At 46.6% G+C, this 21,322-nt stretch overlaps 1 protein-coding gene, 1 long non-coding RNA gene and 1 other non-coding gene across 4 annotated transcripts; 1 reads left to right on the top strand and 2 right to left on the bottom strand.

Moving 5' to 3' along the window:
- Positions 1-1,889: 1,889 nt before the first annotated feature.
- Positions 1,890-6,279, bottom strand: LOC112484234. Its single transcript, XR_003047956.1, has 2 exons — positions 5,400-6,279; positions 1,890-2,263 (listed from the first exon to the last, which is right to left on the bottom strand). It is a non-coding gene; the product is annotated as an uncharacterized LOC112484234 (long non-coding RNA).
- Positions 6,280-8,757: 2,478 nt separating this feature from the next.
- On the top strand, positions 8,758-20,854 carry NUP50 (nucleoporin 50). 2 transcript variants are annotated; one of them, XM_006917330.3, is made up of 7 exons: positions 8,758-8,904; positions 10,765-10,848; positions 14,044-14,230; positions 15,207-15,869; positions 17,853-17,934; positions 19,312-19,430; positions 20,366-20,854. In XM_006917330.3, the coding sequence occupies exons 1-7, from the start codon at positions 8,836-8,838 to the stop codon at positions 20,566-20,568; spliced, it is 1,407 nt and encodes a 468-aa protein (XP_006917392.1). In that variant the 5' UTR covers positions 8,758-8,835; the 3' UTR covers positions 20,569-20,854. The 2 variants fall into 2 exon arrangements, with proteins under 2 accessions (XP_006917392.1, XP_006917393.1); XM_006917331.3 differs by lacking the exon at positions 10,765-10,848 and having other exon boundaries at positions 8,807-8,904.
- Positions 13,668-13,786, bottom strand: LOC112484284. The gene has a single exon (XR_003047975.1). It is a non-coding gene; the product is annotated as a 5S ribosomal RNA (ribosomal RNA).
- Positions 20,855-21,322: the final 468 nt, after the last annotated feature.

Here is a 21,322-nt window from a genome sequence, read left to right as displayed (position 1 = left end):
TTTTAGGAACTGGGCCGCAAAGCAGGAGGCGAGCAGCGAGCAAGCGACTGAAGCTTCGTCTGCATCTGCAGCCGCTCCCCAGCGCCAGCATCGCTGCCTCGGCTCCGCCTCAGATTGTCAGACGTCGGATTCTCATAGGAACACGGGTCCCAGTGCCAAACACAGCCTGAGGCTGCAAATACAGATGAAGCTTCGCTTGCTCGCAGCTGCTCACTTCCTGCTGTGCAGCCCGGTTCCCAACAGGCCTGACAGTTCTTCACACTGACCCTCCGAGTCCTTAAAGGAAGACCCGTCACTATACTCAACAGCACCTAGAAAATTGCTGGCACACAGAGGCGCCGGAAAACTGCTAAGCACTCACACGTGCAAGCAACCACCAAGGAGAACAAGGTCACGCTCCAAAGGCCTCAGACACGGAGTGGGTGGAAGGGCCAGCGGGCTGGCTCTTCACAGATACGCGTAGTCGCCATACTTCCTTCTCTGAGACTCACACACCTCATTCCCTCCTACCTCCCCCTCCTGTTCACACTGTCGCATCGCCACCCCCACCTCCTCTCCATTTACACAAAATCCATTCATCCTTGGAGGTCATTTAGCCCCAGCGCTGCGAATACTCCCTTGATCACTTCTGTCTGTGGTGGCTTCTGTCTCATTGGACCTTACGGTATTTGCCTCTGCCATCATTGGCCCGTAATGTCTTTTGACAGCTTATTTATCAGATAATTTTGTTCTCAGAAAAAAAAAAGATACAATATGCTACTTTATATAATTCGCAGTATCTTGAAGTTTTTTAAAAAACATACTACATATTGTTACTGCTTTTTTAGTGACTGGAAAGCCTCGAGAGTAAATAACGCTAGAAAATTTATTCATTGGTTTTAATCCTTTTGCACGGAAGCCTGAAATATGACAAATACAAGTTGTGAAATATTGAGTGACCAATAGATTGGACTCTCCAGGACAAAATAAGTCATGCGCTGCTCAAAGTCTAGAGACAATACAGCCGAATGCCGGTTTCATAATTAATTTTTTGTTACGAAGCCAAATGTGTTGAGAATGAGAAAGGTCTAGTCTAGAATATGTGATGGGGAACGGAGTCCTCGACCCCTGGGCAACGTCTCAAAAAGCCTACTGCAAATCATCTACTGCAAATCTCACTCGCGGTAAAAGGGCTCCGGCTGGAACATCACATTCTTCCCTTTTAGCTGAAATCACAAGAACTCACTGCGATCACGAGTTATGAGACGGAGGTAAAAACCTCTGAATGTCAGTTACATTTTTGATTAGTAAAGGGAAACTAAATGGTCATTTCATAAAGTTTTTAAAACAAATAAATTATTTTAAAGCAAGAATCCCATTCCGAAAAAAAGATAATTAAAAGCCTCTCATAGTGTTGGGGGGCTTGAAACAGCAAGGAATTTAAAAACAGGGGCTATTATCTTTTTTTTCCCCTCTCTTCAATTCTCCCCCTCCACCCCTGACCTACGGATGTTGCTTTTTTTTTTTAAAGAACTGGATGTCTGAAGGCAGGGTGTCTCCTCCCATACACTCGCCATGTGCACCTGGGGCATGATCCGTGTCTCCACCTGGGGTGCGAACCCAGGACCTTCTGCGTGTAAAGCAGACATGCTAACTGCTACACTATGGAGCCACCCCAGGGGCTATTATCTTAATAGCAAGGGTTCGTTTACTGAGCCCTTACAGTGTGCTTTACACCAATGTTCTCATTTAATCCTCACAAGCCCTGGAAGGTACTATTATTACCTTCAGCTACGGATGAGGAAACTGAGCTCAAAGCGTTCACCAGCTTGTCCAAGGCCACCCACCTGGTGGGCGGCATGGTTAAGAATCAAATTCAGGGTCATTAATTTTAAAGCTCATGTACTTAATCACCATGTTATATTACTTTATTCATTCTCCTTCCGTCACTCAGTTTGGCGAACCTTTGCTTCCTCAACAACTACAGGAGGAAGACTTTCTGCTAGGTTCAAGCTCAGGCAAGAAGAATCCTGGGAGGAAACAAGACTCGGTGAGTGCCTGTGAAATCAGCATCGGCCACTGCACTTCCGGCTCTCGGACTCGGTCTGGGGAAATGTGAATCTTCCACGGACTCCTGAGTTCCTGTGGCACGACCATGTAAGAATCCCATGCTCTGTGGGCTGGTAAGAAGGACCCCAAATTCTTCATTCTGCTGCCTCGGTGCTCAACGTCTCTTGACCTTGGAGGTCATTTTATCAGTATGCAAAGCCATATTCGTGAACACCTGGAGAACGAGAAAAGCGGTGACATGTGACATTCTTTTCGGCACTGCACGCTCTCTGCCCATTTGTCCTAACCTTTTTTTCCTTTTCTTTAGGTAAACCGATAGTTTCGCACAGGGCACAGATATCGTCACCAGATGACCCAAAATCAAAACTTCCTTTCTGATTCAAAGAGGTCACTCCAGAAACAAGAGGTGCCAACTTCTCTTAGCTGGGACCTCCTGCAGGCCACTCCAGGCGGGCAGCACCACTGCTGGACGGCGTCAGAACGCCGCCGATCTCCATTCCTTAAACTGGGAACACAGTGTGGTCCTGGAGGCTCCCTACTGCTGGGTGTTTTCCGCTGATCCAAACAGAGAATGATTCTAGTCTCAGGGTTCACACTCACCACCAGCGAAGGCCAGAACGCAGCTGGAACTCAACAAATATCATCTTGCAATTTTCTTTACTAGGGTAAACCAGGCTTGAATTATCGGAGACATTTATGACTTGATCACAGCCGCAAAGCGGACACAATGGTGGTTCCTGTCATGGTAGTCTAGCCACAGAAAAGATTACAATGCAAAGTTACACTGCCATAAACTTCTTTTGAATTAGGTAAAGTAGGTAAACCAACATGTCTGGATATTTATTTACTGACCATAAAGATGAAATGACCTAGACTGGCAACCATAAAAACCCTCGGAGGTTAAGAAAATTGAAAGGGATTTTTGGAAGTAGGTTTCAGAAAAAACTGGCTAACACTTCGGATGACTATTTCATAAACTGAGGGACAGAGAGCCTCACTACATAGAGGCCCACTCAAGTCAGGTACGGGTCTGCATGCGAACTGCCTCTGTTCTCCAGAATTCTCCTGAGTTACAGCCCTTTTAAAGCTGTCATTCTAGTAAGCACAAGAATCCCCCACATAATGTGCAAGTCGGCTAAAGCGCTATTATATGCATAAATCACTTTTTATTTGCATCTGAAAGGCATCAATTACCTCATAGTACAATATGTAATTAATAAGTAAATGTGCTAATCTGCTTATCCTTAGATAAATATTGTATTACTGCAAGAACAAAAGTTGTGATTTTAACGAGCCACATTTCGACATCAAACATGTGAATAGAAGAGTCTATTGCTACGTAACTGTGTCCCTTATATGATAACATCCTACACGATGTCGAGGTAAGAAACGTCCAAACCTGTAGAGAATTTTTATGAGTTTACGTGAGCCAAACCGATGATGACTGCTTGGAAGCAAAATCTCAACAGAGAAAACGCTTCGGAGAATGGCAGTTTAGCGGCTTATTTTATATGTCAAGAATCAAAGGAGGTGACGTTAGGAGGGCTACATGAAATCCACTGGTAATAGACTGGGTGGGCGGGAAAAAGCCAAACAGGAGAAATCTCTGGGATTGGATAAAAAGGAAAATACAGACACATTTTTTCCATTAGTGGGTAGAGGACAGTTAGTTAGTTAACATTTACAGCACGTAGAGATGTTTTCCATTGGAAGACAAGATAACGGTGAGGTTCCTGGGTCACAGGCTCTGGTGCAGGCTGCTGTGCCCTGAGGGGTCTGGAAGTGATTATTCTTTGAGGTTCCTGGGTCACAGGCTCTGGTGCAGGCTGTTGTGCCCTGAGGGGTCTGGAAATGATTATTCTTGACATTTCATAGGTATGTTATCTTAGAGGCAAAAATACAATAGATAGGCTCACTTAAGGTAAAGACTGATCTTTGTACAGGAATGTACAGGCCTAGGACCCACTACCTGCTGGGACTTGCTTTTAGTTAGTAATTATGATGTTCAGAGCATCCTATGTGGTTACATCTGGTCTGAGTCCGTAAGGCCTGCCATGCAGGCCTCCCCTGAGCTTGTCAGGTTTACTATGTGACCCCTTTTTGGTCGAAAACATTAATAGCAAGTTAACTAATAATTATACTTTGATATTTCAAAGCAAAAACTTACCAATTTACAAGGCACTAGAAAACAGTTTGAGATGAATGAGCTTCACACAGACAGAAGCAAATGTGAAGATTCACAAGCTATTCGTCGGAAGGGAACTCAGAAATGTCTGGGATAATGTTTCTCTCAATGAAGAAAAAGAAAGGTCCTTTCTTTTGGTAACTAGTTGAGCGCCTATTCCGTATTAAGGATGGTGAGGCAAGGGGTGGAGTTGGAACGTGGAACAGGGCGGAAGGTGGCTAGAAAGGTTTAGGTGGGAAGGATTTATAGGAGTCACCGTGGAGTGTGGAAAAGTTGACCTAGGACAGCCAGAAGAGATGAAGGGCCGCTTGTGACTCAGCACCAAAAATCTGCGGAGTCCCCAATGAGCATGCAGTGTCCAAAAGCCATGTGGAATGGGTCGCTGGGCTGGAAGTGAGACCTGGCCCAGCTCTGCCACTCACTGGATGGCTTTGGCAAGCTACGTATCATCCTGAAGGGTCTGTATTATAAGCTCTCCTTCTGTTGATGAAAACAAAAACCCTGAAGACCTTGCCACTATAGATCTCCCTTTTTGCAATATACCATTAGTCAACATTCTCCAACTAGTTAATGCACAGTTCACCTAATTCCATCCAATCACGAAGGGGCTGTGAAAGGTATACAACACCTAATATAGTTCCCTGGCTGGGTGTTTCTTTTCACATCTATCTCAGAAAAAGAACAAACACCTGGCAACATTTATGTTTTGGATTTCTTGTCTTAGGGGAAGGAAACAATAGCAGGGAATAAATCTGACTATCTTAAATGTATGTGGGGGGGTGTCTTTTTTTTTAACCCTTACACATTCAATCTAGTCTCTAGATAAGGGGTCCATGGATAGGATTTTAGGAAGGGCTTATAAACACCCTGAAATTGGCAAACTGGTTTTGCACAAACTTTCTTTGCATCTTCAAGTATATCCAAAAACACCCCTCTGCCAAATGTTAAGAACCAGAGCTCCAAGAATATTCCTCTTCTGAAACAAGTTTAATAATTAGTGAATCATCGATCGGTCTCATAGTGTCTAATGGTTAATATTCTCTCCGTTAGGCAAGGAGGGTCGGGCAAAACTGAGCTGCTTTTTATGTACCTACTGTTTGAAATGCTACACCGTAAAATATGAAATAAAAGCACAAGAACACACATTCCGACACTGGACACATACATTAGCTCCGCAGTTCAAAAACGCGTTTGCAAACTTCTTCGTCGACCCTAAGCAGCTGCGCAATTTGGGGCAAGTTACTTCCGGAGAGCTGCCGCCACGGAAGACACACACAAGCTGTCGGGTGAATGGGGCCGTTTTTTCTCCTCCACGACCGAGGCCATCCCTCCTGGCTCCGCAATCCCGGGCCTTCCCGACCACTCAGCCGCCAAGCACGTCGCGGGCGATCACAGCCGGGCCCTCGGGGACGCGGTGGCGTCGCCGCGCACCCGACGTTACGCTATCTCTATTGCACTCACGTTTCCGGTACCGCACGCGGCCTGTCTCTCCTCGGCCCGGCGGCACCCGACACGCAACAGCAAGAGCCTCGGACACGCTCACTGAATGACCGTGCTCGCGAGCGCCTCGCAAAAGCCGGCCGCGCGCGAATGCCTCAAAAGCAAACAGCAGCCGGCACGTGACCGGCGCCTGCAAACTCCGGCGCCGGCTTCCCGGCTGAGGCCGGCGCGCGCATGCGTGAGGCTGGGGCGCAGGCCCCGGCGACGGTTTTTTTCCGAGCAGCCGGGCGCATGCGCGGCGTGACGCCCCGCTGCCCGCGAGAGATGGTGCCGCCGAGCCGGGCCCCGGCGCGCTTGCGCAGTAGCTGGACGCGGGCGTTTCTTTCCTCCCTTTTTTTTTCGAATTGGTTTCGAGGGGGTAGATTCGAGTTACAAAATGGCCGTCCGGAGCGTGTTCGGCGCTGTTCGTACGGCAGGCTCCAGCTGAGCGGACGGTTCCCCTCTTCCCTGCCTAACACGGAGAGAGACGGGGTCCCCGGGGGACATGGTGTGTGAGACCCCGGGCTTCCCGATCACCGCGTCCTTCGAGAATCTCGGCGCACCGGAAGCGAGGCTGACTTCCTGGCGGTTCCTCTTGGTACTTCTTTCCCCGTGGCCGTCTCTCCTCTCGCCCCCTCCACGGCCTCTTTGGCCTGGCTTCACTTTTCCTTCTGCAGCCCCGGGCCGTCGAGCACCCCGTTAGTCTGCTCCTTTAAGAAGGAAGCCGTTTTTCCCTGGCGTTTTCGTCTCCGGGATCCGTCCCCTTGATCTCTTTTTTCCTCGGGGCCCCACACTAACGTGGTCAGAGCTCGTTTCATCTTAGGATAAATTAATATGGACTAAAGTTAAGCCCCACTGGCGGGGCAGCACCAGTTGGCACAGACCACATAACTATTACCAAGCACAAGTAATAAAGTTTTCTCCAATTAACAAGAGTTCCAGTTTGCTATCACAATGCTTCCTAGAAGTCATTTCGTAACTTGGTGCCTTTTAAAGCACAAGGCCAAACGGTTTTTAAGTTCCTTATAATAATAGCTAGCACCTGAGACTGGGTGAAGGGCCTGATTCTAAGTACTTTACAGGGATTTTTTTCCTCCTTCTTGCATAAAAAACCTTATTGTCTGAAGTGTCATGCTTTGAAGTAAATATAGATTTGTTAAAATATATTTCAAAGCTTGGCTCATAACTCAAGTAAATTATCTTTCTCCAAACTGCAGCTTTTAAGTCTGCGAGGGAAAGAATAGTATTTTGTAGCTTTTGCTTTTAACAAAACTTGTTTCTTTAATAATATATATTAAGCCCTTCCTCTGTTCCAGGCACTGTCCTAAACTAAGTTTTTTGCTAATCTCGTTTAATTTTCACCCCTCTCTGTAATACAGATGAAGAAACAGAGGCACAAAAATTAAATAACCTCCCCAAGGTCTCCATCAAGAAAATGGGGAAACTGGGATGCCAGCACCCTATAGGGCCCCAGATCACTACTAGAATACCTCCCACCAGGTGGGCAGGTTGGGGGTGTTGGGAGTAGGTCAGTAAACAAAGATCCCTGCCCTCTGGTTAAGTCCTGGTCTGATGAATATGGATGGTAAATTATGGAAGCAGCTGCTTAGGTCGTTCTGCTGTGCCAGGCATCTCTTCAGTTGTGGGTATGAGCAGAAGTTAAAACTTTATTACAGTTTTTTTCAGCGCCTCCCATTTTTGCCAGTTAATAGCTTAAGTTAAGTTAATAGTTAACATCAAAAATGACTATTTTGACTTCTCACCTCTTCTGCCCTCTGGTGGAAGTATTAGTTACGGAACAGGAAAACGGCCCACAGAATTGCATGCCAGAACCCAGTTTCTCCACAGTTCGATCAAGTTCAGTAAGGAATTACGTCTAAATGTACGTTGCTTTTGTTTGAGTTACACAGATTGAAAAACCTTGACCGAGTGTTTGCAGGAAGATGTTAAAAAAAGAGGATTCAAAGATTTATTGGGATATTATTAAATGCTGAAAAACCCCTGTGTAATTACAGGGGGTCAGATTGGGGAGGATTTTGGAATGTCAGAGTTTGAATTTTATTCTGTGGATACTGAAAGGCAACAGGGATGTGTAAGTTTGTATCTTAACGCCCCTGAGGTCCCAAGAACATTCTCTGGTGGGTCGTGTTGAGGGCAAAGGAAGGTGAAGAAAGACTGTAAGAAACCGTCTGGGCGGGTTTCAGGAGCCCTAAACAAATGAATTCCTGGACAAGGGGGGCGGCACAGAAAATAGAGGTTTTTCCGTCCATTCAAGGGACGAGTTAGGGAAGAAGCCAGCTCAGCACTCAGTAGAGCTCTCCACTGATTGATTTTGTTTTTATTGCAAAGGATCTGATGTTAGGATCAGAGAACAACATGCAGATTTTAAGAGATGGATACAAGTACCCTGTTTGGATGGGTACCGTATTCTCTGTCAGATCCGCCTCCCACCCTTCCCAGTATTGCCGTGGCGGTAGACGAGTTGAGCTCATGGCTGATTTTTGAAGAGTTGTACGTTCTCAGGATGTTAACATATCAATATGAATTACATTTGGAACTTTTAAATGCTGTGTATCTTAGCAATATATAGTTCGGGCTAATAAAAATGTTCGGTCTTGGGAAATGTGTTTCTATCACCGTAGGTATCATCGATACCTTGTCAAAATTCTTACCCGAAAATGAACTTTTTTACTGGATCATCTTAAAGAGAATTTTAAATATTAATAGTGTTTTGTCTATAGCAAGACTGTAAGGAATTTTCATAGAATAAGTTAAGCACTTTTTAATTATCTAGACTACTTAAGATTTCAGATTTCAAAGATCTTAACTGAGGTTTCATATTAATATTCTTGAAGTAGAGTCGGGGTAGTGTTGTTTAGAAGGCGTACTGGTGTGCCTTGGAAGACCTGCCCTGCCTCCTCGCATAACCTTTGTTGGACTTGAAACTGGGAGCCTAAGAACACAGTTGTAAAGTTCTCATCGAAGCAGTTCTCACTGGTATCGGGAATGTCTCCATCTCATTTCATGCTAGAGTGAATTGTAAAAATTCTTTATAAGACTGATGTCTTTTCTAGAAAAACAAAGTTTTTACCTCTAACCTTTTTACTTTTAGGTTCGAAAAAATGGCCAAAAGAATTGCCGAGAAGGAATTGACAGATAGGAATTGGGATCAAGAAGACGAAGCAGAAGAGGTAAAAAGTTTCCTACTGCTTCTCAATTTAAATTCATTTCAGGGTTCCTCGTGAAAACTTGGTGATAACATTGAAAAGGCCTTTTTAAGACTGTCCGGAACAGGAAAGAGTCTGGTTTTTTAGGACTGGTACGTAGTACGGACATCGATTAATGACATTTGGGTGTGCCCTTCACCAGCCCTTATTCCTGAAACACTCCCTCCTTTGTACAAGCACCCATCTCCTGACTTCGTGTGCTTACAGCATTCCACATCCGTGGTTTTTGTCAAGACCGAAGGGTGAGTAAGCGATCCAGTCGTGAACTTAGCACCAGCCCTTGAACTTGAAGAGTGGTCCTCCGCCACCGGCTTGGCCTGCTGCGCCCTGATTTTAGAAGGCTGAGGTCGCCTTCCATGCTCTGATGCTCCTTGGAGGCCAGCTTTATTTCATACCCGGCACCCCCCATCCCCCCAGCCATGCCATTAATAGGAGTAGAATTTAGGTTGGCCTAGATTCTTTCTTAGCAAAATAAAAATGGTCTTCCCTGAGATCTTTTAATTTTTCTCTTATAAAGAGTAGGAGTCAGTTGCGTTTCTTGCGGCTCATCAGCACCTCCGCGCTCCCAGGCCAGTTCACCGAGATCTATCCAAGTCAGCCCTGTCAGTTAATGGAATAGTGGCGAGGGAGAAAATGTTTTCAAGGATCTGCAGGTGTTTGCAAGCTCATCCTTAGACTATCTTCATTCTTCTGAGTCTATTCCTAGTACTGCTGTGTTTTCCATCACAAATCTATGCACTGATAGGTTTAGGAAGATCAAAGTCAGGAGCATGTTAATGTTAACATTTTGACAGCTTTCAGCCCTTCTAACTGACTTGGTGATTTTTAACCAAATCTTTGGTGACCGAGTTTTTTCCAGTTCTTAACACACAGCTACATTCCAGACCTAGTAAGATCGAGACCATCTAATGATTTGCCGTGACATTAAAATGTGGGAATATTCCCATCCGGATAGTCTCACGAATGAGTGTGGAAGGACATTCCATTTAATTTGGGCAAATGTAACTAAATGGTCCCTCTGGATGTAGAGATCTCTTTAAGTTTAACATTTTCTGAAATTACTGTAGATGAGAACTTTTCGCAGAAACTATTTTCTGTACCAGACGTACAGGGTAAGAGAAGGCGCGAAGGAAAGCCCAGCTCTTCAGCGGATCCCCGACCGCAGACGCGGTCCCTTAGTGTACTGCGGGTGTTTTCTGGCAGTCACCTGGAATCCCAGGTGCCTCTGTGGTCTTTGGATGATGGGCAGATGGGAAGGGCTCCTAAAAACAATGTGTGTATGTTTCATAAGTATAAATTTTATTTTCGAGAACTATAGCCGTTAGGCTACTAGATTTGGGCACCTGGCTTTCAGAACTGGCTCCACTCCCAACTATTCATGATCTTTAAGGCACCTTCCAGCTTTTGGAGAATAGATTTTGCTTTTGTTAATAAAACAGAACTTTTATTCTGTTTTATTAATGTCTTTGAACATCTTTGAAACGTTTAAAGACTTTGTGCGGAATAGTTTTGCACCAAAGCTTCGACTTAGTCTCGTCAAAGCGTTTGTGTGTGCACTCTTCCCTGCGGGCTGTGATCCAGATCTTGGATTTGTAGATTCTAGAAGGTTGATGACTCGCCTAACCAGCATCAGAATTCACAAGATAGATAATAGACATAAACTTTTATTTTAACGTGTCCTTACCATAATTTGTCTTACGAGTATTAACGGTATTTTAAAATCGGCAGATATTAGATAAGTTTGCCTGGTCTAGCTCTCCCATTCAGCATTTTCTCTCCTTTTTGGCCTTACCTTACTGCTGTTTAATTTGTATACTCCTGCAGGTGGGGACATTCTCAGTGGCCAGTGAGGAAGTCTTGAAGAATAGAGCCATAAAGAAAGCAAAGCGTAGGAATGTTGGATTTGAAGTGAGTGTTTTCTTACAGCTTCTGGTATAAACACTGATTTGATTTCTGAGTCGCAGAGCGTTTCTACCTCCCGGAGCAATCAGATCAATAAACGTGTATCACAGTGCCGACTCCACTCGCGAAGGGCCTTGGTGTAGACCGTGGGGGAGAGAGAAATAAATACAGCTGAGATCTCTGCCCTAAAGGGAGCGAACCCAAATGCCCAAACAAGAGCCGGATAGAGACGCATTAGAGTCAAGTGACAGTACGAAGAGGGAAAACGAGGGTAGCCACACAGAGGGCAAGAGAAGTGCATGTCAGGCAGTGGTAGGAAGGGGAAACGTGAGAGGTGGTCGCCCGGCCCCTCCCTGGGATCGGCTGTGGGTGGCAAAGTCCTTTCATGGGAGCATTTCACACGTCCACGGTGTGGTGAATTAAAATGCTTCCTCCCTACGTTCCGAAGGGTAGAAGATGAGTTACAGCTCGTGAATCGAGATCATTTGGTCAGTATTCAGCGATCACTCCTCATTTAACAGCTCTTCCCAGTACCGTCCTCAGCCGTCAGATACAATCCAGAAACGTGGGTGCTGCCTCGGTGGCCTGGACATCGGTTGTCAGGCAGGAGAGAAGCCTGTTGGAATGTCCTGGGTGCAGCTTTGGAATAAACCTATACAACTGCACATCCTGTGGTAGCTCTGTTCAGCTTTTTTTCTAGTCCAAGTTCCTTTCAGGTCTAATTTCATTCTTGAGACTCATAATTAGTTGGATGTAGGTTTTGAGGCAGGTGATGTTTGATGGCTCTTTCATGGAGAAGATATGGGGGAGCAACTTAACTGGGAAGGAACTGATTGGTTTAGTTTTGGAAATGTACTCTAGGGGCCAGTGGTGTGGCGTTCTCTCGAAGCCCACTAAGTGTGCAGTTTGGCTACTCAGAACAGGAGTTGGGGTGAGAGGTGGGTGCAGCTCTGAGCCCCTGCAGACGAGTTCAACCGTGAGGATGTTGAAGCCCTGGGGGAGCATGGTGAGGAATGAAGCCAAAGGCAGACAGTCTCAGGGAGGGCTGGCCCGGCCGTCGGGTGCTTGAGGGTGATGGCGTAGACACAGTGCAGACCCGAGCCAGACTCAGCCAGGGAAGGAGGTGGGGGAGGCCTCAGGCTGTTCAAGGACAGGAAGTGTGTGTGGATATGTGGAATCCGCGTATGATTTTAGCTGTAACTTTCAGCGTCACAGTTTCCATCGGAACTTGTATGTGAGAGAAATTAAACGTCGTATCATCCACTTAAATGCTGAAGTGTAGCTTTTCCCATATAGTGCATTTGTTCATTGATTCAGCAGATCGGCTAGGCACTGGGGATACGTTGGCGGGTAAAAACAAGCCAGTATATTCCTGCCTCGTGGCACTTACATCCTGATGATGGAAGAGACACTCAAATATACAATATTTTTCTTCATAAGAGCCATGGGGAAAAATAAAACAAGGGAGCGTGATTGGCGGACACGGGGAGGTTTCCGTTTCTGTGGATCCCAAGTGGAGATCTTCTCATTCAGCTTGTAACTCATCTTTCTGAATGTTTTTCATTCCTTTTGTTTAAAACCAGTGGCTCTTGAGTTTTCGTCTTGATCCTAGAGCCAATTTACTATTCAGTAATTTCCAAAATAGCTGTACATACCATGTGGCTTGTAAATTTCGTGCAAAATAACAGGCTCTGAAGGCCACTTTCAGCTTTACAGTTTGTCCGTGAATCACTGTTACAAAATAACAGTTTGATGTATTTTGGATTTTGAATCATCAAAAATTGAATTTAGAGCATCAGAACATAAGCTGTATTTATTACGTGTATTAAAACTCACGCGAGTTCAGACTTTGCATTCTTTGCCTAATTTTTTGGCCATAAGTTTATATCAGTGGTCCGTAACCATCTGAAATTCTTCAGATTGTGATTGAAACTTTTTTGGTTTTTGAAAACGGTGATACTAGGCTGACTGGCACCTTTAGAAAATAAAGAGGTTCTGGTGTAATCTTTTTCGTGAGGTCGTGATCATCACTCCTTGGCGTGGGAACTGAAGGTTGGTGTGCTCTCTTGGACGTTCTGAAGCGTATTTTCCATGATGCATTTTTGAGAATATTTCCTAGAGCCTCCCTTGGTTCTTTGGTCTGAGAAGCAGGTCCACCTGTGGTGTAACCACCACTCTGAATGAAGAAGGATCTCAGAGATGTCGGCGTGACTTTAGCGAAGCACTGTCAACTCCAGAGGTCCCCAGGGACAGAGGGCAGCTTTAGAATTTCCTAAGGAATACCGAGTGGTTCCAGAGCATCTCAGGTTAGAGCTGAGAAAGCTAGCAGCTGCAGGAGCGGTCTGCTAGAGACCTTGCTTACAAGAAAAGCAGCAAGAAAACGGGAGAATAAAATGTTGCCTCTGAATTTCGCCACTAACGGGAAGTTTAAATTTGAGACTCAACTTCCAAAGTTTCTATAGGCTGCAAGAAGGTTGAAAGCTACAGAATTTCTTAGGAAATTATAGGTAAGTGGGTAAAATCCTTTTAGTTAACCTAGTTGGATGTTTCCACAACTTCTTTAGGCAAACCGTCTTTGAGTAGTCAAATGTGAAAAATATTTTATTTGGGGTTTAGTTGTGTTGAGAATGTGTTTTGCATTGTAATTCTGAGGCCGAGCGATGGGTATGTGAATTTATTGCGTGAGACTTTTTTTCTCTTACATCTTATTAAATATATATATATACATATACACGTATTTATTTTTTTTTAGGCGAGGCAACTCTTGGTTGACCACAAATTGCAAGGACCTTGTCAGCTTACAATCCCTTATTTTTTATTATTTATGCCTACAGCACCTGGTCTTCCTAGGTGGTCTCCCATCCGAGTACTAACCAGGCCCGACCCTGCTTAGCTTCTGAGATCAGACGGGATCGGGCTTGTTCAGGGTGGCATGGCCATAGACTAAATATATTTTTAAAGTATATTTCACTATAAGTTAGGACTATCCTTGGCTATTTCAGGAAGGCAGCTTTGCTTTGCAGAGCTGTCATGATGAATAAAATCTGTCTCGTTTCTTGTTTCTGCTCGTGCTGGCAGTTTTCCTTTAATGCTGGTTGCATACGGATCCTACGTGCTATTTAGCCGAGATGATATTGCCACTTGCTTGTTTGGCGAGGTAAAGCAGAGTTATCCAGTGTGTGCTCTTTCTTTACGTTTCAGTCGGATAGTGGAGGGGCCTTCAAAGGCTTTAAAGGTCTGGTCGCCCCTTCCGGAGGAGGAGGGTTTTCCGGATTTGGCGCTGGCGCTGGAGCAAAGCCTCTGGAGGGACTGTCCAACGGGACCAGCATGGCCAGCGCCTCTGCCTTCTCCAGTGCAGGCGCTGCACCCGAAAGCAAGGTCACCTTCGGTAAGCTGGTCCCCCTCCCTTCTCACACAGGTCCCCTGAAAGCTTTGCAGAGGTGCTTTCTTCATATTTCCCTTGGGTCCTGGGACGATATGAGCAAAAGCCGTAGTAATGAAAGGGGTGGAAATTAGGGAAATGTGGCTTTTTACAGAGCACAAACAAGCTTTTGAGCCAGAACGGACGTAGGTTCTGTTCTAAGCTCTGCCAGTCACCAGCCCTGTGACCTTGGTAAAGTGCCTTGTCCTCTGAGCCTCCAGATCTTCCACTGTGAAATGAGAATGACCCTCGAGAGCTGACCGAAGGGTCAGAGGAGAGGAGGAAGCTCTTAGCGGACCCTCTGCCTTCCGTCCCCTCGTTAGGCTGTGTACCAAGGACTCTGCGTGGCACACGCCTTCCGGAATCTTGGGGTCCTCCGATCTCGATTTATTTTGCCCAGGACATGTTGACCATCTGAGCCTGTTCTGAGGGAATTTAGGCGGGAACTCTTGGGATTGGCAGCAGAGAATGAGATCGCGGGTTAAAGTCTTTGGTTCTTGCCAAGGCCTGGACTGGCCGGGCGGCGCTCAGCTGCTCATTCTAGCAGCGTCCGCTGTGCACTTGCACGAGGCCTGATGTTTCATGTGGTTACAGTAAGTACTCGCTGTTAAGATTTTAACTATCTCAGTACATGTTCATTCCTGCAGCCTTGGCTGTTGAGTTTTATACGAACAGCATTTTGATAGTTCGGAGAGAAATGGGCATCCTTTTGAAGGAACAGATGATCTTAGAATCGTTAATGCAAACACATAATAGATGCTGTTCTTTAAAGTTTGATTTCATTTTTGTGATAAGCAGATTCTAAATGTTTGACGGGCACATCTTGAACTGTCACAAAAATGGGTACAATAAAAGCAGAAAATATGAAGAGTAGCCTGAAACTCCAGTTGATTTAGTCGATTCAACTTCTAAATAAAATCATTAAAACTTTAATTTCCTATAGGATCTGTTGTTGCAAATGGCCCTGCTTCCTTGGCGGACAAAACGATTCCAAATCCCAAAACGAATGGCGACAGCCAGCAGCCCTCCTCCTCAGGCCTCACCTCGAATGCAGCCCACCGCCCGAGCGCCTATCATAAGCAGTTGGCCGCCTTGAACTGCTCGGTTCGGGACTGGATAGTGAAGCACGTGAACACGAACCCGCTGTGCGACCTGACGCCCATCTTTAAGGACTACGAGAAGCACCTGGCAGGTATCGAGCAGCAGCATGGCGGCGGTGGCAGCGGTAGCTCCGACACCAGCCCTAGCGACGCGGCCGTTGAAACGCAGGCTCCCTCCCTGTTTGGTTCAACAAAATTAGAGCAAGAGTCGGCATTTTTGTTCCATGGTAACAAAGCTGAGGGAACATCCGAAAAGATGGAGGCCGGGCCTGAAACGAGAGCGGAGCCGTCCCTGGGGGCAGCCAGTGCCTCGTTTAACTTTGGCAAGAAAATCGAGAGCTCTGTTTTGGGCCCTTTAAGCTCCGGTCCCCTGACTGGATTTTCATTTCCTTCTGGAAACTCCGGTTTGTTTAGCAAAGACATCACCCAGAGTAAACCAGTTTCTTCGCCATTTTCCGCTAAAACGTCGGAGAACCAGGCAGGTGGCGGCAGTAATGACTGCAAAGGTAACTATAAAGTCTGTCCTAGTCGGTCTGTGTTACATTTGTGGAAATTTTGTGTTTACCGGAAATAGTCTAGACTTGTGATTTGGTGGCTCTGAGGTCACATCTGACTCCATCATTTCCGAGGCGTGTGATCCTAGACAAAGTCAGTGAGCCTCTTAGGGTCTCAGTTTCCTTCATAAAATGGAGGCGGCCTATTTTGTGGGGTTATTGTAAGGATGAAGAATATAAAAGTAAAAATTAAGAACGTGAAATCATCCGGCACAGTGACTCTGAAACACATGGCTTTGCACATACAAAAGAATTAAGTGAATTAACATTTTGAAAAAATGTGTTTTATTGAAAAAGTTTGTCATCCCATCCACAGACTTGTTTGTAGTTGAGATCTGGTAATCAACAAGGTCACATGGCAAAGCAGTACTATAATTTTCATAGCCATGGGGAACAAACGAACAGTGTTTTTCTAAGACATGTCTGGATTGCGGCCACCTTTCCAGAAATGTCTGCTCTATGTAGCGTCAGTGCCCCAAGCCAGGCAAGGGCCCGGGCCTCGGCCCCAGCCCCTCCACGCCCTGCGTTGTTCCGTCATACTGATCACACGGCGGCTGTGCGCACATCGTGTCTGTGCCGTTGACTCGGAGGCAGTTGAAAGCAGCTCTCCCAGGTGGTGTCAACCCCATTGATCCTTGAGAAAGAAGCAGCAGTCGCCAGGGTGCCCTGAAGGCTGTGTTTTTCCACCTGGAACCAAACTCGCGTACTGTCCCCCCTTGCCCTGCCTTCGAGTGTATCCTCAGGCAAGGCCCTCCAGGGCGAAGCATAGAATGACGATCTCTTTTACTTTTTCTCTGCCCTAAATAGCACAAAGGGAGAGCGTCCTAGTCCTAGGGCAGTCACAGCGGGGACAGGAAGCCGCAGCTTGTGGAAGGGTGTGGAATTTGAATTGAGTGTCCATCTCTGCCAGGCGCCCCTCAGTAAAGCACACAATACTTCTCGTGTGCTTGTCACAGTTCATGCCTCGGGAGGACTTGGAGAGCTTGTTAAAATCTCAGATGCCTGGGCCCATCCTAGAGAGCCTAACTCTGGAGTCTCAAGATCTTTATGTTTTGAAAAACTGAGATTCTGCGGCACACCAGTTTGGGAACCATGGCCTTATAGAGCGCTCTCTTAAACTTTAAATTTTGTGACCTGAGTCGTTTGAGCATCAGAATTGTTTTCCTTAATTCGGGGAGTTTTGTGCAACCGCCTTTCTCTTTAAGGGGATTGGTGTTGGCATCGAATGCAGCGTCTCTCAGCCCTCTCCTGCGGGTGGGGCGCCAGGCCAGTCAAGGGGAGGCGGAGTGAGAGGAGCAAGGGTGACGGATGACCGTGGACGTCCAGGCACCAACAGGGTCCCCGGAAGAGTGTACTCAGGCCGTTGGCCCTAGCTGATGAGAGTCCGGTCACGAGGTCCTCGCAGATCTTTAATAAACAACACTCACTTCCCTTACCTCCTGGGGGAGGCAGTTTTCTGGTGAGGGTCTGGTTTGTAAACCTCAAGCCACGAGCAGGATTCCTGTAATGACTGACATGTCTACGTGCAAGAAGCCATTAGCCTGAAGGCCGTGGGAACGAAGCGGGCTGGGGCGAGACGGAGGCGGGGCGGGGGGGCAGCATTCACTTTTGTTACACTCGACTGATTTTTTTCCCTGTAAAAGTTTATATGTGCACTGAATCATAAGGATATTTTTTTTCCATTCTGAGACTTTTTACAAATTAATATTTGTTTCAGAAGAAATGTGCCATTAAAAATTATTCTTATTTTTCACAAAATAATTGAAATCTGATGGGGGTGCATCCCCCCCACACACACAGTCTGACGTGTGCTCTCCGCTTCTGTCAGCTTACGTGGGGTTTCTAGGTGGAGGCGGGGGGCAGTAACAGTCCTCTTTCACCACATATTCATGCTCTCGGTTCGAGTCTTACTGAGTTGGTGTTTTTTTTTAAAAGGTGGAGACGAAGAGGAAAACGATGAGCCGCCCAAAGTAGTAGTTACTGAGGTAAAAGAAGAAGATGCTTTTTACTCCAAAAAGTAAGTGACAGTTCTGAGTCCACTTGGCGAGCTTGCTGTGAGGGACAGGGAGGGGCTTCTGGCTGGGTAGTGGGGGTTCGTCCCCGCAGAACTTACCGAGCACCTCATCCTCTGCTCGGGCTGTGTCTGCCCTTCAAACTGGGAAAGGGAGAATTCTTGGCCTGGTTATTTTTTAAATAATGATTCTGTAGCTTTCCCGCTGGGCACAGCCTTCTCTTTTCTGCTCACTCAGCTCTTCCGCTTTGAAAGTGCTGCCGACGGGGCTGCTTCTCGGTTGTCCGCCCGCTCTCGTCCTCTCCGCCCCTCACAGAGAAAGTCACGCGTCAGGGGGCTCGGGCTTGGTCTGACCCCTGCCCTTCAGCAGCAGGTGTCTGAGGTCTCGTGCCGGAGGCCCGGCTGGCCCTCGTAGCTGGTGTCCTGCAAGGCCGGCACCCTCTCGGTCGGGGAGGCGAGCGCTGTCCCACGCCGGCGATGCTGTCCGTGTTTGAGCGAGAGCTGCTGCTTGCAGAGGAAGCAGAGGGAGATTTCAAATTACCTCATTTCGGTGAAATGAAATACTTTTAAACAGATATTTACTGAAAAATGTTTTTTTGCCATTTCAGAAGCTTCCCCAGATGTGCTTCTCTAATAGAAAAATTCCAGACTGATGAGTCGGCAGTTTTCATAACATCGCCACATCGTATGGGATTTCTGAATGTTTACTTTTGAGAACGTTAAAAAGATGTCAATAGTTCCTTTTGCCTGTTTTTAAAATTTAACTAGATGACGTAAAGGAGTGGCCCTGACTTGATATTCTTTTTTAATTAGACTAGATCGGAGGAGCGGGCAGTAGTTTGGATTTGTCCGTGACCTAAGGAGAAGTACGACACGCGAGGCTGGGAAGCGCTCCATTGCATGGTCGTCAGTCAGGCCTTGCTTGGGAGTGTTTTCCAGATTGATTTCGGTGCCTCAGGAGATCAAAAACTGAAGACCTGAAGGGAATTCAGAAATAATAAGAGAAGGGGAGGGACGGCGGGCCGAGTGTGTGCTGAGTCTGCGTGGTGCAGGAGCCGGTCAGGCAGCTGTGGGTGGTTTAGCCGTGGCTTTGACTGACTCGAAAAAAGATGGTTTCAGGAAGTGTTATTTTAAAAGTTACATAGGGCCCACTGTCTAATCGTTTTTAAAAAGTAGGGGTAGGGGCTCTAGAATGTCTGACCAGATTACCTTATTCTGGTTTGTGCCCGACCCACACCGGGGCAGTAAAAGGTTTACCCCGAAGCTTCCCTCTGCTCTCATTTAATGCGGATTCTCCCACACAGGTGTGACCAGTGATTGGCGGAAAAGTGCGACTTGACTTGTCATCGAGTGTCTAACCATACTTCTTATTTTTCTCCCTAGGTGTAAACTATTTTACAAGAAAGACAATGAGTTTAAAGAAAAGGGTGTAGGTACTCTGCATTTAAAACCCACAGTGAATCAGAAGACACAGCTTTTAGTGCGGGCAGACACCAACTTAGGTGGGTACCTTTTTTTGTGGCACAAAGTAATAATCACATAGCATGCGAAGCACATGGGCCTTCACCTTGCTGACTTCAGTCTTTGAGATTCTCCAGTGTCTTGATGTGGTCTTTGGAACGGAAGATCATTCAGGCCAAACGCGTCCTGTGCTTACTGATCATTTCTAGATTGAGCTGAGTCCTGGCCGGGCAGTAGTGTGTGAGAAAACGGAGGTGGTTAAAAGCTATACCCAGGAAGCAACCAAAATGGCCTTCACGTTGTTTTGTGTTAGAGACTTGACTTAGAAGCTCTAGGTAAACTAAATGGTTCAATAACAAACACACAAGAGGACTTACTCGACCACTTAAAGGATCCTTTTTATGTGGCAAATAATCATTAACACAGCACTCACCCCCCCCACCCCGGCTTTATTCTTAAAATAATCCCCCAAGAGGAGGGGGCGGGCCAGTCGGAGAGGAAGTGGCGGGCCCCACCAGGTAGGTGCAGAAGGAAGCTTCTCCGCGGCTTCTTTCTTTCCTGTGGGCCTGACTAATCTGTGGTAACATCAAAGTGACAGCACTGACCCAGCGAGCCATGCCGGCCTCCGGGACAGATGTTTCTTGGCTGAGCATGCTTGCTTTGTTCATATGGCTCCATGAGATTGCAGGCCGTGAGCGTGGTGGGCCAGGGAGCTGCCGGCAGGAGATGCGGGCGGGCGGCGGTCCCCCCACAGTGAGGTGGAGTCCGATCCTGCCTCTTGGTCCTCCCAAGGGGACCCAGGCCGACACTGATGTCAGGGAGCCGGTGCCTGCGTTCATGACATTCCTGTGGCTTCCAGTTTTGATCAGTGAAGTGTAGGTTGCTTCAGTGCTGAGGGTAGCACTTAAAGCTGTCGTTTTGTGGGACCGTTAGGTTTGGATGATGTTGATGTATCTTTTTGCATCTTTAACTGCAGGCAACATTTTGCTGAATGTCCTGATCCCACCCAACATGCCGTGTACCCGAACGGGGAAGAACAACGTGCTGATCATCTGCGTCCCCAATCCGCCCGTCGATGAGAACAACGCCACCGTCCCCGTTACCATGCTCATTCGGGTGAAAACAAGCGAGGACGCGGACGAATTGCACAAAATTTTACTGGAGAAAAAGGATGCCTGAGCTCACGCCGCTGAGGGACCGTTGCCAAGTTGCTGCTCCACCCCCCGCCCCCCAAAAAACAGTCAGTTCTCTTCTTACTTCAACATTCTGAAAACTTTTAGATAAGTTAGGACTTTTGTGAGGAAGATTAATGTGGCCAATAAAACCTTTAATGTTAAGTGTCAAACTGTATTCTCCCTCCCTGAGAGCTGTCTAACGTGTGAAATACATTTGAAAGATTTTTTTTGGAAGATTTTTAATGTTCATTTATTAAACTAACCACAAGTGATTTCTTAACGGACTGAAATCAGGGTACTGATCGGATTCCCAGAAGGTTTTTCCGACCGTGGCGTTGGCGAGGGTCCCGCGGGGGCGTCCGGAGGAAGCGGGCCGCGCCGAGGACCACGCTGCCGTGCGTGCCAGATGGTCTTTGCCTGCTTTGACCAGGTGTCGCTGCGAAGCTGCGGTGTTCGCCCGTGGGCTGCGGCGCCGTGGCTCTTCGGGGACTGCCTCCTTGTTTTAAAAGGAAACAAGTAGCTTGTTCTTTGGTTCTGTAGTTTTATTCACAAGGTGCTGTTACTCCTGTATCCTCTAATAACAAAAAGGGGAGAAGGGAATGGCCAGGAATGAGTTTTAAAAGCACAAATTTCGTAGCTTTTAGTTTGTAAACCATGGACAGTAAACCCTATAAAAAAGGAAGTTAAGTCAGAGCTAAACCATACTGTGAAAGGGAGCGAATGTGCCGTGGTGGACTGTGCGGAGCTCAGAACGATTC

Source organism: Pteropus alecto, unplaced genomic scaffold (assembly GCF_000325575.1).
Source record: "Pteropus alecto unplaced genomic scaffold, ASM32557v1 scaffold157, whole genome shotgun sequence".
NCBI classification, from domain to species: domain Eukaryota; kingdom Metazoa; phylum Chordata; class Mammalia; order Chiroptera; family Pteropodidae; genus Pteropus; species Pteropus alecto.
Note: the sequence above shows the minus strand (reverse complement) of the source record. Positions and strands in the feature narration are given on the sequence as shown.

Coding starts and splice junctions, on each gene's coding strand:
- NUP50 (XM_006917330.3), top strand. CDS start 8,836: ATGGCCAAAAGAATTGCCGAGAAGGAATTGACAGATAGGAATTGGGAT. Junction 10,849..14,043: donor GTAGGAATGTTGGATTTGAA/GTGAGTGTTTTC, acceptor TTTACGTTTCAG/TCGGATAGTGGAGGGGCCTT. Junction 19,431..20,365: donor GCGGGCAGACACCAACTTAG/GTGGGTACCTTT, acceptor CTTTAACTGCAG/GCAACATTTTGCTGAATGTC.